A 26,728-nucleotide genomic window follows, 5' to 3' on the forward strand; every position below is an offset into this window, starting at 1 on the left:
CTGATACCATTATATACGAAACCATAACAACACAAAATGGGAGTCATAGTACATATCCATGCCATAACAGATGATCATCTTACTCAGAAATAATCCTCAACAGAATCTGAATAAAGTCAACTGAGGGTCAACACGCTTTTCGACTTCCTTTCGTTGATAACGGTTACTTCCCTTCACCCCACTCGGTCTCCTTCGAGCTCGCACATGGCGTTACACAATAGAATAGAATATGTCTTTATTAGTAATATTACCAAGTGTTCCGGGGTCACAAGGAATATTGGGGGGGATAGTACATAACAAGTTATGAACATAATCGAAAATCATACACAAACACAGATACAGTAGAAATTAGGATACAGTCATTTCAAAGTCCTATAATTTATCTCATGTGTGTAGCTACCCGTTGGTTTTAAATTTCCCTTTTCTGTTGTTGTTAAATGAACGCTGTAATGGTGGGGGCGATCTGTGTGTAAAAACAGAAAAATTGGAAATTAATCTTTGATTTCGTAGAACCTGATTGGTTGCTATTTTGGTTAGGCTATATTAAAAGCTGCATAACAGATATGCACCGAACATGCAGTTTCACAGATATGAAAGCACAGTCAAATACATATAAACGTACATGAGCTCCAACACACACACACACACACACCACACACATTACCCTGCACCTCCTCTACCCCCCTGCCCCACACACTCATTTCTAGTCTACGTATCACAGCTTCCACGGCACACACACACACACACAGATGAACACTTACTTGTACAAGCACACACACATATGCCCATATCTCCACACACACACACACACACACATATATATATATATATATATATATATATACGTTCCAGTATCCTGTTATTCCCACAGTGTAGGCATGCATACACTCACATACCTCATCCTCTACCTCACCTCCCTCCGCACCCCCACCTTCCCCCCTCACACACACACACACACGCACGTACGTGCACAAAACTCTACTGACACTTGTGTACACTTACACTCTCGCGCATGCACAAACGCACTCAAAAATACAGACCCACACATGCACACAAACACACACACACGCACAGAGGCTGTCACTGATTGGCCGCAAGAGGGATGGGAAAAGATCTCTGATGCCAAGAACGTGGCGTCTAGTGTGTTGCTCAGTCTAATGTATTTGGAAAAGCCCACAGAGACTCTGTTCCGTTTTGAAGGAATTTGCGCAATGTTGGTTTGGAAATGATGCCGATATTTGTTGGATTTGCAAAGCATCGTGCTCTACCTTTCATGTTAGACTTACGGCCACTCCCTCTCTCTGTATCAGTATCAGTATCAGTAGCTCAAGGAGGCGTCACTGCGTTCGGACAAACCCATATACGCTACACCACATCTGCCAAGCAGATGCCTGACCAGCAGCGTAACCCAACGCGCTTAGTCAGGCCTTGAGGAAAAAAAAAAAAAGAAAAAAGATAGTAGTAATGAAAATAATGATAAAATAATAATAATAATAATAATAATAATAATAATAATAAATAAATAAATAAATAATTAAATAAATAACACAACAATGATGATAAATAAGCAAATAAATATAAAACATGAAGACACACATTCACACATACACCCACACACGCACAACAGATACGCCCCCAAAACGCAGCTTCATAGATATGAAAGCACAGTCAAATACATATAAACGTACATGAGCTCCAACACACACACACACACACACACACACACACACACACACACACACACCACAAATTTCCCTGCACCTCCACTACCCCCTCCTCCACACACTCGGAGTTTCTAGTCTATGTATCGCAGCTTCCACGGCACACACACCCACACACACACACAAACACGCACACGCACACACACACTCACACACACAGATGAACACTTACTTGTACAAGCACACACACACACGTCCATATCTCCCACCCCCAACCCCACACACATATATACAAAGATATATATATAATATATACGTTCCAATATCCTGATGCTCCCACAGTGTAGGCATGCATACACTCACATACCTCATCCTCTATCTCACCTCCTCCCTGCACCCCCACCTCCCCCTCACACACACACACACAAAACACACACACACACACACACACACACACACACACACACATGCACAGAACTCTCCTGACACTTGTGTACACTTACACTCTCACGCATGCACAAACGCACTCAAAAACATAGACCCACACATACACACAAACACACACATACACACACGCACAGAGGCTGCCCCTGACTGGCCGCAAGAGGGATGGGAAAAGATCTCTGATGCCAAGAATGTGGCGTCTAGTGTGTTGCTCAGTCTACTGTATTTGGAAAAGCCCACAGAGACTCTGTTCCGTTTTGAAGAAATTTGCGCAATGTTGGTTTGGAAATGATGCCGATATTTGTTTGATTTGCAAAGCATCGTGCTCTACCTTTCATGTTAGACTTACGGCCGCTCCCGCTCTCTGCTTTTATTTCTTTGAGGCGATCGATGGTGTGTTGGCCTTGTACCTGTTCTTTTTGATATTCTTTGACTTTTCTGAGGATTTCCGATTTTCCTAGATGTAGGCCGCTCGTTGGTGTTGCGTTACCAGCAAGTCTGTCAGCCCGCTCATTTCCCTTAACTCCTGCATGTCCCGGGCAGTATGACCATGTGATTTTTTTAATCTGAAAGTTGCGCATTGCCTTATGCCACTCTGGGCTTCCCATTCCGTTTTCAATTTTCTGTATGAGGTTCATTGAGTCTGTTAGAATCATGGCATGTTGGTTTCCGGGCGTATGGATGGACGATAGCCACTGGAGGGCATGTGTCACAGCTTCAACTTCCATCGTTAGGCTGGAGGTTGTGACTTTGTAGGCAGCATTCTCTTCCTTAACTGTTTTTCCATTTTGCTTTGCAGTGAATCCCCAACCGGATTGGTCTTTGGTGACTGAGCCATCTGTGTATATGATGATGTCCTCTTCTTTACTGTTTTCTTCTATGAGTAGCTTCACTTCCGCATCAGTTTTGCCCTCTGGCCATTGAATGCACGGAAAAATCGCTTATCTTTTCTGTGGACAGAGTGATTTTTCTGTGTGACTGACTGACATTTATCATCGTGTTGTTGCTTAATTATTGAATTATTAGTGAATGACAGAGAGGGCCGACAGATGGTTGAGGTTTTCGGGGTTTTTCTCCCATTCTTTTGTTTCTTTCAGGTCTTGTAGTCGGCATACTAGCTGGATTGTGTCTTCTGCTTGCCCCATCCATGATCTTCCTCGTCCTAGACGGCTGCCTTTTGGTTCTTTGACTGCGTCATGCAGTGGGTTTTGAGGGTTTTCTAATGCTTTGAAGTAGGTCTTGACCTGTTCTAACTTGTTTCTGGCCTGCACTGAAGGAAGGTCAAGCAGGTATCGCATGGTTTCTGTGGGCGTGTCTTTTGTTGTTCCAAGGATCAGCCTCATAGCTTCATTTTGAACTCTTTCTAATTTTAGGAGGTTGCTTTGAGACGGTGTTGTTAGCCCAAGTCCGTAGTCGATCACACTGAGGACGAGTGATGGGTATAGCAGGAACAGGTGGCGTTGTTCAATACCTTTGGTTGCCATTGCTTTTAAGACTGAAAGGCCCTTTTTGCATTTGAGAACAGTATTTTCCGTATGTTTTCTGAAGGTCAGCATCCTGTCGAAGTGTATTCCTAGGTAGCGTAGGCATTCAGTTTTCTCGATCTGAATCCCATCGAGTGACACAGAAGGTGGTGATTTGCTCGCGGTTCTGTTGTTGAGGGTGCACAGTAACGTTTGGGCTTTCGCTGGATTGGTGGAAGATCCTGTGTCTTTGCACCATTGAGCAATATTGTTTAGTTGTTTCTGGACGGCTTTAGTTCTTTCCTGAGCATCTTTCGAAGTTTTGAAGACCAGGCCATCATCCGCAAGAGTAAGCACCCGAGCTATTCCATTGTTGTTTAAGTCTGCAAGGCCCTTCGTGTAGACATTGTAGAGGACAGGAGAAAGCGGAGACCCTTGTGGCAGTCCCATGGATAGTTTAGAAGGTGCAGACATCCAATCTCCGAGGCGTGGGTGTATATGTGAATGTATGTGAATGTGTGTCTTCATGTTTTACATCTATTTGCTTATTTATCATCATTGTTATCTTATTTATTTATTTATTTATCCTTTTACATTATAGTTATTATTTATTTATTTATTTATTTATTTATTCATTTGTTTAAGCTTATCTATTATTTATTCACCTTTTTTTTTTCTCAAGGCCTGACTAAGCGCGTTGGGCTACGCTGCTGGTCAGGCATCTGCTTGGCAGATGTGGTGTAGCGTATATGGATTTGTCCGAACGCAATGACGCCTCCTTGAGCTACTGAAACTGAAACTGAAACTAAAAGCTGCGTGTGTCTGCTATATCTTTGAGAAAAAAACAACGTTTATGGTGACATAATAAAATCTGGGACCTAGTTTTACGACGGAAAATGTTCGTGTGTTTTGCAATGAATATGAAGACATAATGAGAAAGTATATGTTGCGTGTTATCAACCCTTCTAAGGCGCGGCAAATTACCACGCAGAATGACCATGAACCCGAACCGGAAGCTTGTCTCAAGCCGTATGAATGTTTGTTTACCCGGATTTTCATGGTTTGCAGTGCTGAAAACGAAAAGAGCAAGATGGCACGGCGGCACGTTATGATTGCGAATGAATCCGCATCAAGTAAAATAGCCCTCAAACCGAGTCGAAAACCACCGAAAATGGGTTGCATCGACTAATGGTAATATCATTTCATCTATGCATGAAAATGTTGGTTGAATCAGATGAGGTCCCCGGCAGACGCCAAGGGCTTGTTTTATGATTAAACTGATTTTGTTTGCTGGTAATAAAATTGTTATTAAATTTATCAGGGGCGAAATTAAAGTAAAACACCCTGCATATAGGGCCTTTGCGTGTTTGAGTAAAATGTCGCTCTGAACTTAATTTGGGCACTCCGTTCAGCTGCCCACGGACTCAAGTCAGGCATCTTGCACACGGCTGACACACACATATACACACACTGCATGGCTGGACACACACACGTCAGTGACACACACTGGCACACACACACACACCGTGACACACACACACACACAATGTGTGTGTCTAATATCACTGATCATCATGATAACAAACACAATACTTTCTTCCTCATATAATCTTCGCTTCACTTACATGTGTACGCCAGTGTGTGTGTGTGTGTGTATGTGTGTGCGCGCGCGTGTCCAGTCATGCAGTAAGTGTGTGTCAGTGTGTGTGTGTGTGAAGGAAGATACTCATGGAAGAACTTTATTATGATTTTTATTCATATATCTCGGTGACATGATTCGATGAGTCGTCAGAAATTCATTCTTTTGATTTGCAATTTTTTAACAAATTGTAAGTCAGTGCTGGTGTTTAGTCGATCAGTCCATCCCCCCCCCCTCAACCCCCCCTCCCCCGGGCCCCCCTGCTACGATGCTGCTCTGACGGTTTTATTTATTTGTTTTTTGTTGTTGTTCTAACCATCGGCATGGTCAACGTCGCCTATTGTTGAACTGAGCCACTTGGGTGACTGACATTCAAACTTAATTAGCTTAACTTTTGCCGGGACAAGCGGTAGTGTATACCTACGATGCTTTGATCTTCTTTGTCATGATGATGATGATTACACGTCGGAGAATCCAGTTTGACTGGGGGGCGGGGGCCCGGGGGTGGTGGGGTTGGTGGGGGGTGCGACCGGATGGGGTTAGCTGGCCCGACTGTAAAGGCCGGGGTGCCGGGCCACCTCCTTTGAAATCATAATTTGAGCTCTGAAGCTCGTGGCAGAACCTGCCTGGACTGTTACGAAACTAAGAAATTGGTCACTGAGTTCCATTCCGATGCCGCCGGGGCTGTCACGGCGCTGGAAAAATGAATTAAGTCAGTTGAACTGCTCTATCTTGCAGCGGGCTCAGATCAGTGGAGAAGCACCTGCTGTTGATTCCACAAGAATGAGTCGACGATGTTGAGTGACTGCTAAGGTTTGTCAGATCAAACGCTTATCGCTGAGTCTGCTTTGTCTTTGTGGTTTTAGGAAATTATTACAAGGTATATGTCTGAGACGGTCCGGCACCAGCCTCATATGAAGAAAAAAATTCGCCGAAGTTCAGTGTTGCCTACAGCCCTGAGAGGGTTAGAAAGTCCGGGCAATATGTGTAGTATATTTTTCACACTCCCACTCAGTGAGGGGTCAGTGAGAGATCGCCGATAGTCTCCAGCGACTGATATAACGACTGAGCTGCACGTCTCGGCACTCTCTCCAATGCATTGATGTCCTTTTGAGTGAGAGGGTCGAAGAAAGTGGCATCCTTTGGTGCACACGTCCACCTTGGCCTTTCGCTTTCTGTAACTTTTGTTTTTAAATAATTTTGTTTCCCCTTCACCTGTCAGAGCCCCTGCAAGTCAGTTCCTAAAGATAAACACATATCTATAATTCCCTGTACGGCGGGTTCCAACGATGGTGCAACTATGGGGGCAGAGCAGGCGAGGCGAAGCACGTAAGACCGCGGGTTGTCACAACAAATAAAGTCGAACTCATCTACGAGACCGGTCAATATCACGGACATAATTATTTATAACTTTTTCTTCTTTTTTTTATTACGTACGCTGGTGCAGACGGACGCTTGTGCGAATACAGTTGTTGTCAATAGGACACTACGGGCGCGAGATCGACGGACCCGCAGGCCGGGCCCCACACTATTTAATCTTTCTTTGTCCTCCAAAAGACTAAAGAATTGGGGTCAAAATTATGGAGAGGGAAAAGGGAGGCCGGCCGTGCGCCAGCACTGTGGCCGCCATCTTGCGGCGGTAGGCCACTCAGGGCCTTCTGCGCGGGAAGGCACTTGTTATCTAGCGGGTGCCTCTCCCTCTCTCTCTCCGAGTCTCAGTTATTGAACTGGCCGTTGTGACTGAAAATCACTATGTTTTAAATGTACATACAAACAACTGGACAAGTTGCTGTAGCAGTAAATGACGGGCTGGGGCCATGTGCCGGTCAGGGTTTATCCCCGGGGAACGCTTTGCTCGCCGGGGTGGTCTGGCCAAGACTGGGAAATAAAGGTTCTTAATTTTTTAAAAACTGAAATGATGCATTTTTCTGCATATTCCCCAAATAGTGACTGACTCGGAATAATCGACATTTGATTGTGGTCACTGTATGGAAGGAAAGGGAGACGCCGCGCGGCGCGGCCGGCAGCCTGTTAGTCTGTGTTACTACCACACCTTCCTTTCAGCTCAGTGGACAGAAGCCATTGACGGTAGAGACGGCGGGAGATATGGGTTGGGATAAGAAGAGGGGTTAGGTGTGTACGGGGTGGGTCTGGGGGGCGGGGTGGGTGATGGGAGACACTACAAACATATGTTCGTGTGCAGAAAAAAAAAAAAAAAAAGAAATGAAAAATTTTCACAACATGCACCCAAATCAATTGGTGGTGGTGGTGGTGGTGGTGGTGTGTCCATCGAGATCGATGATGACCATCGTTGTCATCCAGCTGGGGGATGGGGGGAGGGTGGTGGTGGGGTGGGGGGGAGGATGCTCATGAATCTATCTGTGAATACGCAGATGGCTGAATAGTCCAATCTGCACACGGAATGTTCGCTGACAGTTGGGGCAGACAAAGACAGGCATACCATTGTCAGAGAGCTTGTTTGCCCGTGACTTTCTGGCCTGCCTCTTCTGAACAGCTGCAGCAGTCCTGTTGGCCTCGCACAACTTGGCGCCTTTGTGCACAGCAGCGCGCCATTTGTCACGGTCCACTGCAGATTCCTCCCAGGAGTCAGGGTTGATATCAAACGCTTTCAGAGAGACTTTCAGAGTATCTCTGAAGCGCTTCTTCTGACCTCCGTGTGATCGCTTCCCTTGTTGCAGCTCGCCATAGAAGAGCCTTTTGGGCAGCCGATGGTCTGGCATGCACGCCACGTGTCCAGCCCAGCGAAGCTGGGACTGCATCAGCATGGTGAAGATGCTGGGAAGGGTGGCTTTTGCGAGCACCTCTGTGTCTGGGGTCCTGTCTTGCCACTTGATGTTCAGTAGCTTCCTGAGGCATGTTGTGTGGAAGTGGTTCAGCTTCTTGGCATGTCATTGGTACACTGTCCAAGTTTCGCAGGCGTACAGTAGTGTGGGGAGAACTACTGCTCTGTAGACCTTTAGCTTGCTCTCAAGACTAATGCCTCTTCTGTTCCAGACATTTGCATTGAGTCTACCAAAAGTTGCGCTTGCTCTTGCAATCCTGACGTTCACTTCATCGTCGATTGTCACATTTCGTGACAGTGTGCTGCCAAGGTATGTGAACCGCTCCACCGCACTGAGTCTCTGACCGTTGACTGTGATGTTGGGCTCAACGTAGGGTTTCCCTGGGGCTGGTTGATGGAGAACTTCAGTTTTCCTCGTGCTGATGGTAAGGCCGAAGTTCCTGCTGGCAGTGGCAAACTTGTCGACGCTGAGTTGCATGTCAGCTTCAGATCCAGCGTTGAGGGCACAATCATCAGCAAACAAAAAGTCTCTGATGATGTCTGTCATGACCTTCGTTTTTGCTTGAAGCCTTCTGAGGTTAAACAGCTTGCCATCTGTTCGATACTTTAGGCCGATTCCAACATCGCGATCTCTGAAGGCATCAGTAAGCATTGCAGAGAACATGAGGCTGAACAGCGTTGGAGCCAGGACGCAGCCTTGCTTGACACCATTTGTGACAACAAAAGGAGCAGATGTTTCGCCATTGTCCTGGATCGAGCCTGCATGCCTTCATGGAATTGGCTGACCAAGGAAATAAATTTCCGAGGGCATCCGTACTTGGCCATGATCTTCCACAGTCCCTCTCGACTCACGGTGTCGAAGGCCTTAGTGAGGTCGACATAGGTGGAGAACAGATCAGCATTTTGCTCCCGACATTTCTCTTGCAGCTGCCTTGCAGTAAACACCATGTCGGTGGTTCCGCGCTCTTTCCGGAATCCACATTGGCTCTCAGGCAAATGACCTTGGTCAAGGTGTGCTGTGAGGCGGTTTAGTAGGATCCTGGCAAGTACCTTGCCTGCGATGGAGAGCAAGGAAATGCCCTGATGGTTATCACAGGCTTGCCGGTTCCCCTTTTGCTTGTACAAGTGAATGATAGATGCATCTTTGAAATCCTGGGGGATCGTCTCTTCTTTCCACATGAGTGAGTACAGCTGATGGAGCTTCTCAGTCAGCACAGTGCCTCCATCCTTGTTGACCTCTGCTGGTATGGAGTCTGAGCCAGGTGCTTTGCCAGTGGATAGCAGACGGATTGCTTTCTGGGTCTCAAGAGGTGTTGGTGGATTGTCCAGTGCTTCGTAGATGGGGACTTGTGGGAGACGGTCTATGGCTTCATCATTTATGAAGGAAGGGCGATTTAAGACACTGTTGAAGTGCTCAGCCCAGCGTTCAAGAATTTTCTCCTTCTCGGTGATCAAGGTATTCCCATCTGCACTGAGGAGGGGGGATGATCCTCAGGATGTGGGGCCGTAGACTTCTTTTAAGGCATCATAGAACCTCTTCATATCATGCCTGTCAGCATATCCCTGGATCACATCAGCTTTGTCACTCAGCCACTTATCCTGCATCTGGCGTAACTTTTGCTGAACAGTCCTGCGGATGGCATCGTACACATCCTTTTTTGATGTGGACTTTGGGTTGCTCAGGTAGGCTTGATGCAGACCGTGTTTCTCATCCAGAAGCTGCTTGATTTCATCACAGTTTTCATCAAACCAGTCTTTGTGCTTTCTGGTCATGGGTCCCAGCGTCTCTGAAGCTGCACTATAGATCAGCTCACACAGGGTCCTCCAGTCAGACTCCACATTCTGGTTGTCCAGAGAGGCGGATTCCAGACGATCTTCCAGCAGCTCCACAAAGGACTGTTTGATGGTGATGTTTTTCAGCTTAGCGATGTTAAGCCGTTTTGGAGCCTTCTGGCCTTGGGGGCGTCTCTTGGGCTGGATTCGAATATTCAGTTTCGAGACTACAAGGCGACAAGGAGACTACAACACAGACCCAGTCTAAAAAAAGAATCTAACTATACAGGTGAATGAAGCTGAAGGCTGAAAAGAGCTGGTAAGAATTTAATGAGAAAAAAGGGTGGGAGTGGGAGTGGGGTGGGGAAGCAATAAAGAGGATAATTTGTACAAAAGCACAATTTTTAAAATTTTACAGCCAGATGGGATATTGTTTATGACTGAAAAGGTGCCTGCACTACATGCATGGGTATTTTTGGTGAAGCTTGCTGGTTGCATACTGTAGGATTCTTCTATATGCTCAAGATCTTTTAACGCTTGTCTCTGAACTTTAAGATTGTTAATGCTATACACCATACTAGAGAAATCACTGAATGACTAGTGTCAACGTTACTGGTTGTGTGTGTGTGTTTGAGTACATGTGTGTATCTGCGTGAGCATGCCAGTGAGTGTGTGTGCATGTGTGTGTGTGTATGTTGAGAGTGTGAATACATGTGTATGAGTGTGTGCAAGAGAGTATATGTGTGCAAGTATGTGTTCGAGAGAGAGACAGACACACACACACACAGACAGAGAACCAAACATACTAAAGCCCATACATGCCTTTAGTCTTGATTATGTCTATCTTAAACTAAAAACAGACCCAAAAAAAAGAAGACAAAACTATCATCCAGATCACCAGCAGGCACATTTTATTTCGCACCAAACTGTTAACTCTTCTACCTTTTCTCAATCACACACTGCACCACTTGGCAAATCCAAAGCAATTTATCTTTATATATATATATCAAAAACAACAACAAAAAATAAAACAACTGTACATTAACAATTCATCACAATGTCACGCTGAACAGTAACATACAACAATGGATCACAATAGACAAAGTCATCTGTATTGCAAGAAGATGAACAAAAACATAACATGAATTAAACAATGGCTAAAAAGAATTATAAAAAAGGGTGAAAAAAACAAACAAACAAACAAAAAAACAAACAAACAAAAAAAAAAAAAAAACAGGCAAAGATTTTCCAGAACCTCATCTTTTGCTTGCTTGATTGTGCAATAAAAAAACCTTATTGAATCATAAAAGGGTTATGAAGTTGAAAAAAGGCACAGAAAGAAATGAAGACAAAAGTAATACGATAATAGCAGAGGCTAAAAAGATCAAACTATGTGCACTATCAACTCTAGTTTTTCACTGACAGATAAAAAATAAACCAAGAAAGCAGCCAAATGTGTGTGTGTTGTTTTTTTTAAAGCTGGTCAAATATGAAGATAAAATATTTCAAGTGCAGAACAGGACACACACACACACACACACACACACACACTGTTTACTTATCAATAACTGCACCTGTTCCAGCCACTGACTAGACTTGACTGATCTGAATATATGCTCCCAACACACATTCAACTATGGCTTTCTTCTGAACAGAATGACTGGTAATTCAAAGAAAAACTATTATTACTTTCTTGCATTGAAAGACTGGCAATTTGATCCCAAACAATTTCCTTTTGAGGAAGAAAACCACACAACCATCTTTCTTTTTGACATCTTTTTTTCTCTAACTGGCACCACATATAAAGCCTGAATGGTATATGTCATATATTATACATCATAATTTTTTTTTTTTTTTTTATACTTCTCATTCAGAAAAAAAAGAGAGTAGTTTTGTGTCTTATATCAACAAACTGATGTAGTTTGATATCTTGCTGGATGCTAATTGTCACTCACTGACACACATGAAGAACAGAAATACAACCATGTCTTCTCCTCTTTGTTTCATGTGTAAAAAGTTAGAATTACATGTGCATCTTTATAATTTGCTGTTTCTAAAAAACACCGCAAGATGTTTAACTTTTAAGATACCCACGAAAATGGAATATGGCTGCCTACATGACAGGGTAAAAACGGTCATACATGTAAACGTCCACTCGTGTAAATACAAGTGAACTTGGGAGTTGCAGCCTACGAATGAAGAAGAAGGCCTGAAAGTATCATGCAGCAAGAATTTGCAATTTATGTACACATTTATCAACACTGATGAAAATGTATCCTCTCACTGCCTCTCCTTTCAAACACACACACACATACACACAGAGAATATTTACAGGCCTGCCTATTACTCAAGCTGTTTTTCAAAGATATGTAAGGGCTTATACTGACAACACTCAAGAGAAGCAGAATGAAACTGTATGTCCACAGGTATACAGTGAGAGAAACAGCCTGTACATAAGCAGACCAGCATGTGTGCTCAAACATACATAGATCTCCTGGTCTGCTATTCTACACAGGCTTTCTTCCATTGTCATCTAATCACACAAGAAGAAAGAGAAGAAAACATCAAACCTAATGGTAAAGACATTGAAAACTAATATTGTCCATAAACATTACTGAAAGGCCGGTATGAAAGAACATATATAAAAAAAATTGATCACAACACTTTGTCTGTGGTCCTCCTTATGTTCCTTTTTTGTGTACTTTTAATGAAAAATCATCCAAGACAGAAAAAGAAGAAAACTAGCACATCAAACAAGCATCATGTGATGACTAATGATTCTTACAGACACACCTGAAAATGCTTCCCACTGATCTATAATTAAGGACACCTACCTGAAACTGTTTTCAAACACTCTGCAAAGAATCCCAATAAAAAATAAGCATCCAATAGTTTTGTGTAAACTACATCATGATTGGTAATTAAAGAGACATCCACTGGATCTTATTGCCCTGGCAAGTGAAGCAGTTGAATATGATACCTATAAATTGTACAAACTGACCAAATGCACTGCCTGTTTCTCTCTTGCCTCTCCATTTCTAGTGGCTACTGTGGATCAGGAGATGAATGGGGCTGCCAGACAGTTAGGACAGGTGGGAATGGTGTATTTTCTGACCATGCAACCCTCTTTGTGAGGCAGACAGATGAATATCAGAGAGGGAGGGTATATATTTGAAGTTGGTTTGGGAGAGGATGCCGACTAGAGAGAAGATTTGTGCTAGTATGTGTGAGTGCAAGATGGGCATGAGAGAATCTGAGACACACACACACACACTCACACAAAGAAAGGGAAGGGTTCAATCAGTTCATCTAAGTCTATGCTTGAACTGTCGGTCTTTACAACCTGTTCATCTGAAGCTGATCAGAGATTCAGAGGCAACCAAAAGAGTGCAAGAAAATGAGAAAAATGATGTCTCTGCCCATGCTTACTGTTTGTCTACCTATATCTCATGTGTCTAACATGAGAGGCAGCTCCTCAGTTCTGAAGATATCTGGATGACATCATCCAGGTACTTTTCTCTTCTGTGACAGCCAGGACATGAAACCTGTTGAGTCCTTTACAGGATGACTGTTCACAGGAGAAAATAAAAAGCAGCACAAACCATTCTGAAGATTCACCAATACACACCCAGATAAAACGAGAACCTGGTTTAAGTAAGAAGAATGCATTCATGATAAAATAAACAGCCGTCATTGTTCAAAACTTCTGGTTAACACCAGGCTGATGAGAATATGTTTGACTTTTCAAAGATCTGTTTGCAGTCATCAAGATGTATTTTGCAGCTGACTGTACTGTCTCCATCACCATCACCCTGATTGGATTAGGTTGTATGCATACAACTCAAAACTAATCATAGCTTTGACAGATCCATGACTCACTTAAAGACAATGACTGAGTGAACTCTAACAACTAAAACACAACAGAAAACAAGAGAGGCAAGGGCTTCAAGAATCACCTGTGACACACACACACACACAAAAACAATTAAAAAAAACAAAAAAAACCCAAAAAACTGTTAAAATGTATTTTGTATTCTATATTATAATGCTTCCGGTGAAGAAAAAAAAAGAAAAAAAAGGGGATAATAGCAGGTTAGAACCAGCCATATTCAGGTCTACAGTAAGTAGACTTACTCAAGCCATAAAGTGCATCCACCTATCGAGTTGAAAACATTAATATCTAAACATGTTTTTTTTTAAGTACGATAAATTGATTACAGTATTTGAAATGGTAATGCCGTTTAAATCATGTTATTTTGGTATATCTTGATTATCTCAGAAATTCTTTAAAATCCACCATAGAGTCCGCCATTACCTCAAGTACACCGCAACATGTAGCAGTTTTCTCCAGATCTGTAGAGATCAGTGTTCAAAAGGCTCAGTTACAGAAACTATAACCTGGTCCATTCAATTCTCTTTTCAGTACATTCTAGTTAATTTAGTAACCACTTTAAAATAACCATAGGCAGTAAACGCGTCGGTGATGTAGTTAGTGTAACTGTATTTGTATTTCTTTTTATCAAAACAGATTTCTACAGAATTTTGCCAGGAACAACCCTTTTGTTTCCGTGGGTTCTTTTATGTGCGCTAAGTGCATGCTGCACATGGGACCTCGGTTTATCGTCTCATCTGAATGACTAGTGTCCAGACCACCACTCAAGGTCTAGTGGAGGGGGAGAAAATATAGGCAGCTGAGCCGTGATTCACACCAGTGTGCTCAGATTCTCTCGCTTCCTAGGCGGACGTGTTACATCTAGGCCATCACTCCACATAAAGTGGAGTCTGTATGTGTCCTGTCCAGAATTTGTATTTCTTTTCTTTTAATTGTGAACAAGACAAAATGAGGTCATGCCGTCTTCAAACTCAAGCATCAATTACCATTTTCAGGATCAGGATCCTCAAGGAAATGTGAACTGTTCATGATCCGGAAATTAATCCAGAAGACTTAAAACCTAACATTGGTATAACTGTGAAGATTTTTCCCCGACTATGTTCAATCCAAATTTGGTATTAGCAGAAAAAGTATTTCCAGATAAAATGACAATGTTTACCATGGACACACAGACACACACACACAAACACTGGGTTACTACATAGACTCACAGTGTTTACACAAGTGAGTCAAAAATTGCTGAATATGAATGCTCAGTGCCAACTTGGAAGCATGTCCTGTTCAGACTTCAGTTTCTTAATAGGGATATAGGGAAACATGAACATATTTACCTTGTGGCTTGAAACTTATGTGAAGTGATCTCCAATCTACTTGTGTGGTCTCCAATTTACTTGTGTGAAGTGGACTCTACTCTACTTGTGTGAAGTGGTTTCCAATGTACATGTGTGAAGTGGACTCGAATCTGCTTGTGTGAAGCAAACTCCATCTACATGTGTGGAGTGGTCTCCAGTCTACATGTATGAAGCGATCTTCAATCTACTTGTGTGAAGTGGTCTTTAATCTACTTGTATGAAGCTATCTCCAATCTACGTGTGTGAAGTGGTCTTCAATCTACTTGTATGAAGCGATCTTCAATCTACTTGTGTGAAGTGGTCTTAAATCTACTTGTGTGAAGCAATCTCCAATCTACGCGTGTGAAGTGGTCTTTAATCTACTTATGTGAAGCAATCTCCAATCTACGTGTGTGAAGTGGTCTTCAATCTACTTGTATGAAGCGATCTTCAATCTACTTGTGTGAAGTGGTCTTCAATCTACTTGTGTGAAGCGGTCTTCAATTTACTTGTGTGAAGTAGTCTTCAATCTACTTGTGTGAAGCAAACTCCATCTACATGTGTGAAGTGGTCTCCAGTCTACATGTATGAAGCGATCTTCAATCTACTTGTATAAAGTGGTCTTTAATCTACTTATGTGAAGCAATCTCCGATCTACATGTGTGAAGTGGTCTTCAATCTACTTGTATGAAGTGATCTTCAATCTACTTGTGTGAAGCAATCTCCAATCTACGCGTGTGAAGTGGTCTCCGATCCTCTGAACTTCTTTCCCTCCCTGTAGCCCCTTCTCACTTTAACTTTACCCAAACACAGATCAGAACATAGTATAGGTCACTCTTTCAGGCTGTCATCTTTTCACTTAACAGGTGCAGTAGTCAGGTGATCAACACTGGATTTCTGTGCCAAGAACGCTAGATGTTCACAGTTTGATTCCAGCAGTTTCTGATGGGTTTAAGGCTGTTTATATCAATCTCCAGGGTCCATAATTATACGGGCAAACTTGCCAACATTTTCATAACTTTTGTGTGCATTTAAATGCATTTGATTAAATACACAAGAAAACCATGTCAGCTTTAAGCATCTCATAAACCAAGGTGACTAGCATGAGGTGTGTTATGGAAAACAAATGCACCCAGTGTTCATTCATGCCTGAAAATGGCATATGGCTGGTTAGGTGATGGGACAAAAACAGTCATACAGATTAGACTACTTGAAGCTGCAAACATCACTGACCATAGGACCTGCAACATGTGAAGAAAAACTCCCTCCCACAACTCACTTTGATCTGGTTGAAAAGCCCACTCGTGTACATATGAGTGAATGCCAGTGGGAATCGTGGCCCACAAAGAAAAAAGAAATCTGTTGAAGTGATGGAATACTCATTTGGAACCCAACACAGTTTAATATCAATCGACAATACAGAAACTAAAGTCACCTGGAGACGTCAGCTGCATACGGTGCTTAATGAAGCCTGAAACAAAGTAGAAGCGAAGCATAATTTTTCATATACATGTCCTAGTTATCTGACTTACAAATCTCATATTGAGAGTTTTTATATAGTGGTAACTGTTTAAATCTGAGATTTGGTAGGTTATAAGGTAAGGGAGTTTATCCTGCTCCCAGCAACCAAAACGTAATTAATGGGTAGTAAGGAGTGAGGGTTTAAGTTGTGATGGATTGGATAAAGGATTAAGAGGATTCAAAGGGGTTAAAGGAATCAAAAGAATAAAAAGACATAAAAGGGATCATCATGCAGGCCAGGTCATACCGAGGCCAGTCACAAAAGGTTCTCTAATATCTTTAATAGTTAAGGAAAGGAGAAAAGAAAACAGTGCAGTGGACTTTGTGATGACAGGCCGAGTGTGATGAACATACTGTCTAGGAGAGCTAAGTGTCAACGCTGTCACACTATTTATGCTGATCATGCGTGCTGGAATGACAGCACATAACTGGTTACATTGACTCGACACAAACTGAATCATTATTAACCAAAACTGCCTGTTACAAATTGTTCAATGATACATTTCTAAGCAATCTTTGAACCAATTTACAACAGATTGGTTGCAAAGGAAAGAGCTCAATACACCCTTTCTAATGAATATAAAATGAAATGCAATGTTGATTGTGAAGGGTTAATTTGTAAACTTATGCTACCTGAAACGGAATCTTGTTAAAACCTTGTGACAGGTTCACAGCTGAAAATTGCGAGATGCGTTAAATCTGTTTAACAAAGACAAATGCCCATAATATAGATTTTAAGAAGCAATCGCGTCAGTTCTATCACTATATAATATTCCACATGATTAAAGATTTAATTTGAAATTTATTACGCATGACAAACACAGGTTTGAAATCAGTCAGGAGACCAGCAATGTCGGTTGCATGAAGTGATTGTTGTCATGTGTCCTTTAGGTGCCTGTTCTATTTTCATCCAAACACTGAAACAGTGTGGTTTTAGTGTACTGGCAAGCAATCACATAAAAAAAAAGAAAATGTGTGTCATTGTATGCGATAAAAAAGACAGAATGATGAAAATCTTGAACGTGGAACCATTTTGGCTGACCAAAGATTACATTAAATCTAATAGGATTCGAAATGATCTTGGTATATGTGAGTGCAATAAGAATAATCTGACAGTAAATGATACATAGATTTGGGTTTATAAATAACTGGAGCATATATTTAGAATGGCCTTCAATTAAAATTTTGAATCATGTGATGTAGTGCGCCACATATAATTACACCTTGTATGAATCTGAGCAGTGAAATATGCTGTCTGTTATGTGCTTTGCTGTGCAGCCTTTGGAAAACAGTGCCAGGCACCTGGATAAAGAGTTCTTTTCTGTGCCATGTGTATCAGAAATGACCTTTTCCCCCCTTTTTCTTTTCTTTTGGCTGTTCCGACGCCTATAAAAATGTATCAGATGATATCAGTCATTCTCTACACGGCACTCCACTGTGTTCCACTGCTGCATCATCTGCCCCAACTCTCCAGGGATGGTTGTATGACAATGAAGCTGACTGTAGTGACCTTTCGATGAAATGAAAACGCTTTCATATTATATCTGGCTTTGGTGACTGATTTCCAGCCAAATCAGACATGCTTGGATCAGTTTCTGCCATGATGAAGAATATGTAGTGTGTATACATGCGTGTGCGTGCGTGTGTGTGTGTGTTGCATATGTGCTATTGACAACCATAAAGGAAAAGCACACAGCATAGATTAATCATTCTCTTAATAGGAAAACAGAAGACTGAAGTGAGACAGAGTTTGCAGAACAATTCGCAAAGCAAAGTACAACAGCAGAAAGCATCAATATGCATTCAACACAAACAACCAGACTAAAACAATTAGTCTACAAACTGCAGTCACAGATCCATTTTCTGTCCATTCAGTGCCATTCATTTATATCAACTCATAATTTCAAGCATTTGCAACAGGAAGACAGTAAAAAGTGTAACATGGCAACACCTGAAATAATGATGGACAATAGCCAAATATCTCCCAAATTGTTTTTAGCCAAATAGCTTTATCTAAGAGAGAATTAGATTTATTCTCATTTACAAACTTATTGGCATGTTCACTGCTATGGTCAAAATGAAAAACCAGATGAAATCTTGAACACTGTAAATTCCACCAACCCTAAAGAATGTTGAGCAATTTAAGAAAAAAACCAACACTTTTAACTGTTCAGTTTCTTCCAATGATTGATTCATATTACAAATCTTTTGAAATATTACCAGACAGTAGAGTTTAACTGATTCATATATTACACATATCTTATAACATCACAAGAATTAAGAACTTAAAAAAAGAAAGTTCCCAATTCATTCCCAGACTGATAACTGTCTCCTCAACACTCCAGACTTTACAGTTCCCCACAATCAGCAATTTCAATCTTTTTCTGGGTTTGCCCGCTTGCACTTCCCAGCCTCTCAATTTGCCTTAGCACCTTCTGCCCACTGGCTACTTCCCCGAAGACAACGTGGTAGCCGTCTAACCTGCAAAAAATATGAACAATTTCTAACCCACCACATCAAACATGCACAAGTTCACTGTCATGATTAAAACTTATCAATTACTTTAGGTCAAAATTTTACCTGTGTTTACTTTCAGTTTCTAGGAGCTTTGGACTGACCCATAACCACAGCTGCTTAAAAGGAGGAGTTTGTATTATATTCCATGTTTGGTGTTACATATACTTACCATGTCAAACTGATGCAAACTAGGCCTATTGGTTTGCTCTGCTTGGCCAAATTTCGCGCGGCTAACAGTGAAAAGACGGGCCCGCCCGCTCTCAGCCAATCAAACGCCTCTAAAAGCTATAAGCGCTGAATCATTCAAAAAAGAATTTTAAAAAGAAAAAAAGGAAGCAGATGCCTGACCTACATACATACCCAACCTGTTGGTCAGACCTTGAAAGCCTACAAAATTCAAAAATAAATATTAACATGAGTGTGTGTGTGTGTGTGTGTGTGTGTGTGTGTGTGTGTGTGTGACCAGCCTCATGAATGAGATTCAAGATTTCTGAATTCCCTGCTTCACTGTTTCTCTTGACTGGAAATGATAAACATGAATACCTACTTCATCTGCATTCATGGACTGCAACGACAGCCACTGGTGAGTCCTATTAGTTCTAGTGTCATGGGGACAACATGCAGTACAGCCATCATATGAGTGCCCACAGGTAACTATTATCAAGCAACTGCTGACAATGTGGAGCTGATTTCGTGCTGTAACTGGGCCTCACTTCCCTAAATCATGTACATCATAATTTCTTTCATTTCGGTCACACTTACCAAGAGCACGGCACTGTTGTGATAAAGAACTGAGAACCATTGGTGTTGGGTCCTGCGTTGGCCATGGACAGAAGACCTGAAAGAAATCCACCGACACAAAATAATGAGCATTGTAAAAAAAAAAACAACAACCTTCACACACAAATTTATTTACATGGTATAAAGTATACACACAAAATGTTGCACAAGGCATAAAATCAATACACAAAATTGTGTACATGGTATAAAATGTACACATATAAAATGATGTATATGGAATCAATCTACAAACACAAAATGATGTATATGGTTTAAAATCTACCCCCACAAAATGATGTCCATGGAAAAAAATTACCCACACAAAACAATGTCAATGAAAAAAAAACCTACACACACACAAATGATGTGCATGGGAAAAAAAATCTGCACATTAAAAATGTCGTACCTGGAAAAAATGTACACTGTGTATAAAGGCATGCCAGTATGAATGACTCCGTGCAAATGGGAGCAGAGTACAAAGGACAAAGATGTTTTACCAAAGAACAAGCATGCATGCACACACTCTCACTCTCTTTCCTTTAGATATGAAACTCTCCTATCATGAACATTATTAGTGTAAAAGCCATACCTACAATCTTTCAGTTTCAGTAAGAAGTACACCTAGCACCTAGTGTATTGTATGTGTGTGCATGCCCTTATGTGTGCGAGTATGTGTGTGTGTGTGCGTGCATGAGTGTGCAACCGATGCATGTCTTAGTTAAATCAGTCATGATAAGGACAAAGTGTGTTTATCTAGTTTCAATGCTTTTCACTGGTTTGTTTCATATTTTCTTTCATGACGTAGATTTACTTCTATTTCTAAACATAACTAAAGGTGTAAAATATAGATGAATCATGAAAATATCATTTGTTGATTTAAGAATATATTTTTGTTTTTCTTTTTTCTGTATTCCAAAACAGATATATCACAGAAAATATTTTAGAAAAAACAACAACTATGCTTGAAGTGTTGTATACGAGGAACATGCTTTCTGCTGCTGTAGGCCTGTTCAGTGCGTTGGGTATACATGTGAAGGTCAAAAATTTGCTTCTTCTTTTTCTTCTCTTTTTTGTTGTCGTTTGTTTTGTTTTCATTTTTTGTTTTAAACAGCAGATGTGGTGTAGTGCATATGGTTCACTCTGCATGCTTTGACACCTCCTTGAAACTAAACCTGCTGTAAAAGCTGGAATGCAGGTAATCAAAAACATTTTATCTTTACCTTTTCTACAAGTGATTCTTTTTTTTTTTTTTTTTAATCCGATCTAACTTTTTTAATTTCTTTTTTTGTTTGTTTGTAAAGCTATTAACACCATTCTTTTTTCTTTCAATATTTTACTTGTACGTTTCATGCCTTTTAAAATATTTTTATATATAAACATATATAAATAGCATTCCACACAAAAAACAAAGCTGACAGTTCTGTGGCTTTGTATCTTTAGTGATAATTATTTATTTTTTATTATATTCAGTACACAGCGGACATCATATGGATTCAAATTAAAGGACAACTACAGTAATTGTGACAGTCTGTAGATATTTAAATCTCCTATTCCCAGAACCTACAGAGCTAAGTCAAAACTGCAATATGAGTTGCCTAAATCAATGGATTGTAAAAGTTCTACATTTCAACATAAAAGAAGTTGATTGCATGCACAGGAGAACACAGATTTACCACACAAGCAAAACACAAACTCCATATTTTTTGTTTTGTTTTGTTTTTTTGCACAAACTCCATAGTTCACCTGTGTGGACAACAATCGTCCAACTTTCAAAAATTACCACAGCGCCTGCTACACCATCTCCCATATAATCATTAGGAAACTGACATAAAAGACAACAGCCAGGGTTTCCACAGGTTTTTGACAACAAACAATGAAGGATAACGTTAACATCAGTATGTCTAATTCTGATACTATGCCAATCAAGCAGCGCGATGTCATCTACAGACGCGTTTTCTGGACAGTTCAAGAAGTGTTAGCATTTTCGTTTCTTACAATGCTGTGTCTCTCCTCATATAGATCTATTTGGAGAACATAGTTTAGAATTTTCCTGGACTGAAAGCAAATTTACGGCCGACAGCTTTTGACAGGACTTTTCCAACAGAGTTTTGGCCTGTGCAGTTTTTTCACTGCATTCTTAAGCCTCAGCTATTCCACTTTCCCAGGTTTTCACCAAGATTTTAAAGAACTGTGGGAACCCTGAGCAACAGGAATAACAAAACAACCACAATCAACAAAATGCAATACATAAATAAATATATATATATATATATATATATATATATATATTGCAGAAAACCCCAAGCATCTTACCAGGCTTGTTATGTTTTAATTTGAAGTTCTCATCCTCAAACGTGTTGCCATAGATGCTCTTGCCTCCAGTCCCATCACCCCGAGTAAAGTCACCTCCATGGCACATGAATTCGGGAATGACACGGTGGAAGGTTGAATTCTTGAACCCAAATCCTTTCTCACCTGTGCACAGGGCACGGAAATTCTCTGCAAATACACATCAAGGATGAAAGATTTAAAATATATATTGCACACATACAAATTAAGCAAAAACACTCTGGATATGTTATGTTCACTTCCCCATTGATTGTGGGTAACTCACAACACTGGATTAGCAGTCATGATGGATTAGCAATCATGACATCAGTTACTCCTTTCAAATGTTTAGCAAAGGGATTCACTATCTGTTGCTGCAAAGGACAGACTGTGCTTAATATTTTGCATGTTTTAAATAAATATATATATATATATATATATCTCAAGAGAGACACAGGCAAATTATGTCTGGTATTCCTGTTGATGCTCCCTGTGTACATGAGGGTGCATAAAGTTTTGGTGAACATAATTGTACTGTATTTGTATTGTGTTATTATTTTATCACAACATAATACTAGAATTGAATACATAGTTTTGGTACAGTTTCAAAACACACACACACACACACACACATATGCACATGAATAATATCTTGTCATGCTTACCTGCTGTTTTAGGGACAACATCAGAAAATAACTGAAACAACACAAAATATCACTGTTATTTCAAACAAAATAAAAATGCACAGCAACATGAAGGAAATAAATTAATACATTGTAGCATCCTATCAAACCTATGATAATTTGTCTTGTTTTTAGTATTGTTTGCTCCTTACTGACATTTAGTACACATCAATGCGAAGAATGAGAAGACATGAAAAAATGTGTCTTTTAAAATACTAACATATTAATATGCTTGCATGCACACACAAACACATCAGTGTGATGTATAAACTAATCTTCAGTCTTTTTAGAGAACTCTTCTCTCCCCTACCTCAATTATGGACATTCTGGCCTCAGATATTCCAGCTTCAGGCATTCCAGCCAAGACATTTTGACAGTGCTGTTCAGCTCACAGAGATCCATTTACATTCTGGCACCAGACATTACAGCCAGGGAAGATCATCAGTCAGACATTTCAACCTGTAGCAATCTATTTGTACATGTATGTCTGTCTGTATATAAATGTGTGTGTGTTTTACTGTGATTCATACTAGTTTGACCATGTCAGATATGTTTGAAAGTGTGCGTGTGTGTTTGTGCATACATGTATGCATATGAGTGAAAGAGAGGGGATTGAAAGACATGGGGAAAGGAGGATGGGCAGGGTGGAGGAGAGGTGGAGAAGAACAGACATTGAGAATGGGATTTTGTGTGTGTGTGTGTGTGTGTGTGAGAGAGAGAGAGAGCAAGAGATGAAAGAGACAGAGGCAGACTAAAACATCCGAAGCTGGAATGTTTGTGAACAGAATGGTTAGACTAATATTTCCTTGACCAAAATATTTCCACTGTCAGGTGTCCTGGCTGGAGTATCAAGAGAAGCAAAATGTCCACACCCCCTCCATCCCAATTCTCCTTGGCTCTTGTCTCATAATAGTACACAATCAGAACTGATTATAACAACGAAACTACATCATTCCTTGAACATGAGTCAGAGCAAAAAATACAAATCATATGACAGAGACCAAATGTCTCCTTCAGAATCAATTAAAAGTTTTGATTATATTCAGCTCTCATTAGTTTCTTTTTTTTCTTCTTCTTTTTTTCTCTTTTTTTAAAACAAATTTTATCATAGGCTGCTGGTAGATTTTATATCATTCTTAATCCAAACTGGAAAAGAGATTTTTTTAAAAATAAGAAGAAAAAAAGTACAGCATAAAGAAAACAATATAGAACTTTTGTACAGTTTGATGTTAAATCTATATATATATCTAAAATAAATAATAAAAATCCACTGGTCATCAGTTAACTACATCCCATGGCCTTTTCAGTCAATTCAAAATGAAGCAATGAAACAAAGATTATAAAAAATTGGCTCGATTTAGTGTGAAACTAACTTTTTTTTAAGCTAACCGCTTTGTCTCATTGTGTAATAATCTAACAGTGATCTTTACTTTTTCATTCTTTGGCTTTTGCCAAATGACAAGATGTGCTATGGATATCGTTGATGGGATAATTATTACTTCATACTCTGCAGGGGGTAACCTTTAATTGTCATTGCTTACGTAGTTTGGAAGCTTTTCCTGAATAGTGTTGATTTTCTATATTCTTTCAAATCAGTTAATGCAATGAAAATACAAAGTAAGCGGTCTTTATTCTACTACTGGCAAGCACCTCAAACTCTATTCTTCCTAGTTGTTCACCACTAGCCGTCATGTCGAAATAAACACGGGGTCTTCCAGTTGACGCCATTGTAGAATGTAGCTGCCTACGCTGTAACAAAAAGAAGGCAATAAAACATCGATTTAAAACAACTATCCAGCATTAAAATGCAAATATATTAGTCACAAATTCAGTAGTTTTATTCAAAATGGGTTTCTGTCTCATAACAATGTTAAAGTTTACCACGGACACACAGACACACACATACACAGACACACACACACAGACAACCGAACACCGGGTTAAAACTTAATTTTCTCGACAACGTTTGAAACGCGCAAATGACGCTTTTCGATCCACGACTGGAAAAATATGCGTATGAATAAACGACTCTTGACAAAGTACTTGGTCAAGGACCTTTGAGATGTGTCATGGGAAGCCACTGAGGCCCTATACAGGTTAAACATAATACTGGTTACTGGTTGTGTCCGTGTTGAAGCTCTTTGGAGCTTGTTCACAGGTCTCACTAATACAACTGAAAATACATACGCATACGTGGCGCAAGATATCGACAGTGAAAATACATATGCATACGTGGCGCAAGATATCGACAGTGACTAATAGTAGCAATCTGGGTCGAATTTTGCAGGTAGCTCCTTCCAGTGTGCGTCGAGCCTGTTCTTGAAAGCACTGACTGATGGGGCTGTGACCACACTGTCTGGCAGGCTGTTCCAGGTGGTGGTTACGCGCTGAACAAAGAAACTGCTTCTGATGTTGAGTCTGCAGTGTGATTTGTCCAACTTCAGGCTGTGCCCTCTTGTGTCTCTGCCTTGATAGTAACTGATGTGGGGGCGGCTGGTCAAGTACAGGCCATGCGTGTATTTATACATGTCGATCATGTCCCCCCTGAGGCGGTGGTGCTCAAGACTGGGCAGGTTCAGTGCAGCAAGGCGCTCTGGATATGGTTTGTCCTTCAGTGATGCAATAAGCTTGGTGGCACGCCTCTGTACGTCCTCTAGTTCGCAGCACAGTGTCTTGTGTCGGGGTTGCCATGCTGTGTGTCCATACTCGAGAACCGGGCGAACTAGAGACTTGTATAGTTGAATGAAGACTGCGGGGGTGAGAAAGTCGAAAGATCTTTGGAAGACTCCAAGAAATCTGTTTGCTTTTTCAGTCACTTGGTTGATGTGGTTCTTGAAGGTCAGCCCTTTGTCAATCAGGACGCCAAGGTCCCTTCTCTACCTCACTTTCTGCTAGTTCCAACAACTATCAGTTCCCCTTGTCCATTATGGCCTTTCATGTGGTATTTCCTGTCTGTCTTTGGGTTCCCTATTCTCATGACTGAACATTTCTCAGGATGAAACTGCATTTGCCATTTTGTAGACCAATCATGAAGTCGATCCAGATCGTCTTGCAGTGTTGCCATGGCAGTATCATTGTCGTTTCTTGCAAAAACCTTCGTATCATCAGCGAACAACTTGATATGGCTCTGGACATGTCGGGGCAGATCATTTATGTACATCAAGAACAGAACTGGACCGATGACACTGCCTTGTGGGATGCCGCTTGTCACCTCTCCTCTCTCTGACATTGCGCCGTTGACACAGACTCATTGCGATCGGTGGCTCAAGAAGTCCTGGATCCACCGGAGGACATTTCCTTTGATGCCGTGGGCTTCTACTTTGGCTACAAGCCTGCGATGTGGGACACTGTCAAACGCCTTCATATAGTCCATGTATATTGCATCGACTCCTCGCCTGCATCCAGGGCCTCTGTCAGGTGTCAAGAGTGTCAAGCAGCTGCGTCACGCATGATCTCCCCTTGGTGAGCCCATGTTGTTCTTGGTCGATGAGGTTGTTTCGCTGCAGGTGTTCAGTGATATGCTCGCGGACAAGCACCCCCATTACCTTGCACAGGACACAAGTCAAGCTTACTGGCCTATAGTTGTTGGCTGCGAAACGGCTTCCTTTCTTGAATACTGGGGTGATATTTGCAGTCCTCCACTCATCTGGGATCTTGCCTGATTCCATAGACTTTTTGAACACAATTGTGACTGGTAGCGCGAGGACATCTGAAAGCTCAGAGAGTATGCGAGGGCTGAGTCCGTCCGGTCCTGGGGCTTTGGTTATCTTCAGATTCGCCAGCTGCTTGCGGACGCTTTCCATGAGAATGTCCATATTAGATAGCTCTGTGTCATATTCATATTCAGGCATGTCTGGTAGGTTGCCTTCTTTTTCAACTGTAAAGACACTCTG

At 41.2% G+C, this 26,728-nt stretch overlaps 1 protein-coding gene across 4 annotated transcripts in view; it reads right to left on the reverse strand.

Annotated features, from left to right (window-relative positions):
- Window positions 1-15,823: 15,823 nt before the first annotated feature.
- Window positions 15,824-26,728, reverse strand: part of LOC143292934 (uncharacterized) — a 39,327-nt gene continuing 28,422 nt past the window's right edge. For 2 of the 4 annotated variants that reach the window (XM_076603635.1, XM_076603634.1), the window contains exons 2-6: window positions 24,486-24,584; window positions 22,818-22,848; window positions 22,138-22,323; window positions 19,807-19,882; window positions 15,824-19,008 (exon numbers count right to left, since the gene is read on the reverse strand). In XM_076603635.1, the coding sequence (XP_076459750.1) occupies window positions 18,876-19,008; window positions 19,807-19,882; window positions 22,138-22,323; window positions 22,818-22,848; window positions 24,486-24,563 (504 nt within the window). In that variant the 5' untranslated portion in view covers window positions 24,564-24,584 and the 3' untranslated portion in view covers window positions 15,824-18,875. Of the gene's footprint in view, window positions 19,009-19,051; window positions 19,432-19,806; window positions 19,883-22,137; window positions 22,324-22,817; window positions 22,849-24,485; window positions 24,585-26,728 lie in introns of those variants that run through there. The other 2 variants (XM_076603637.1, XM_076603636.1) reach the window with 2 other exon arrangements.

Source organism: Babylonia areolata, chromosome 18 (genome assembly GCF_041734735.1).
Source record: "Babylonia areolata isolate BAREFJ2019XMU chromosome 18, ASM4173473v1, whole genome shotgun sequence".
NCBI classification, from domain to species: domain Eukaryota; kingdom Metazoa; phylum Mollusca; class Gastropoda; order Neogastropoda; family Buccinidae; genus Babylonia; species Babylonia areolata.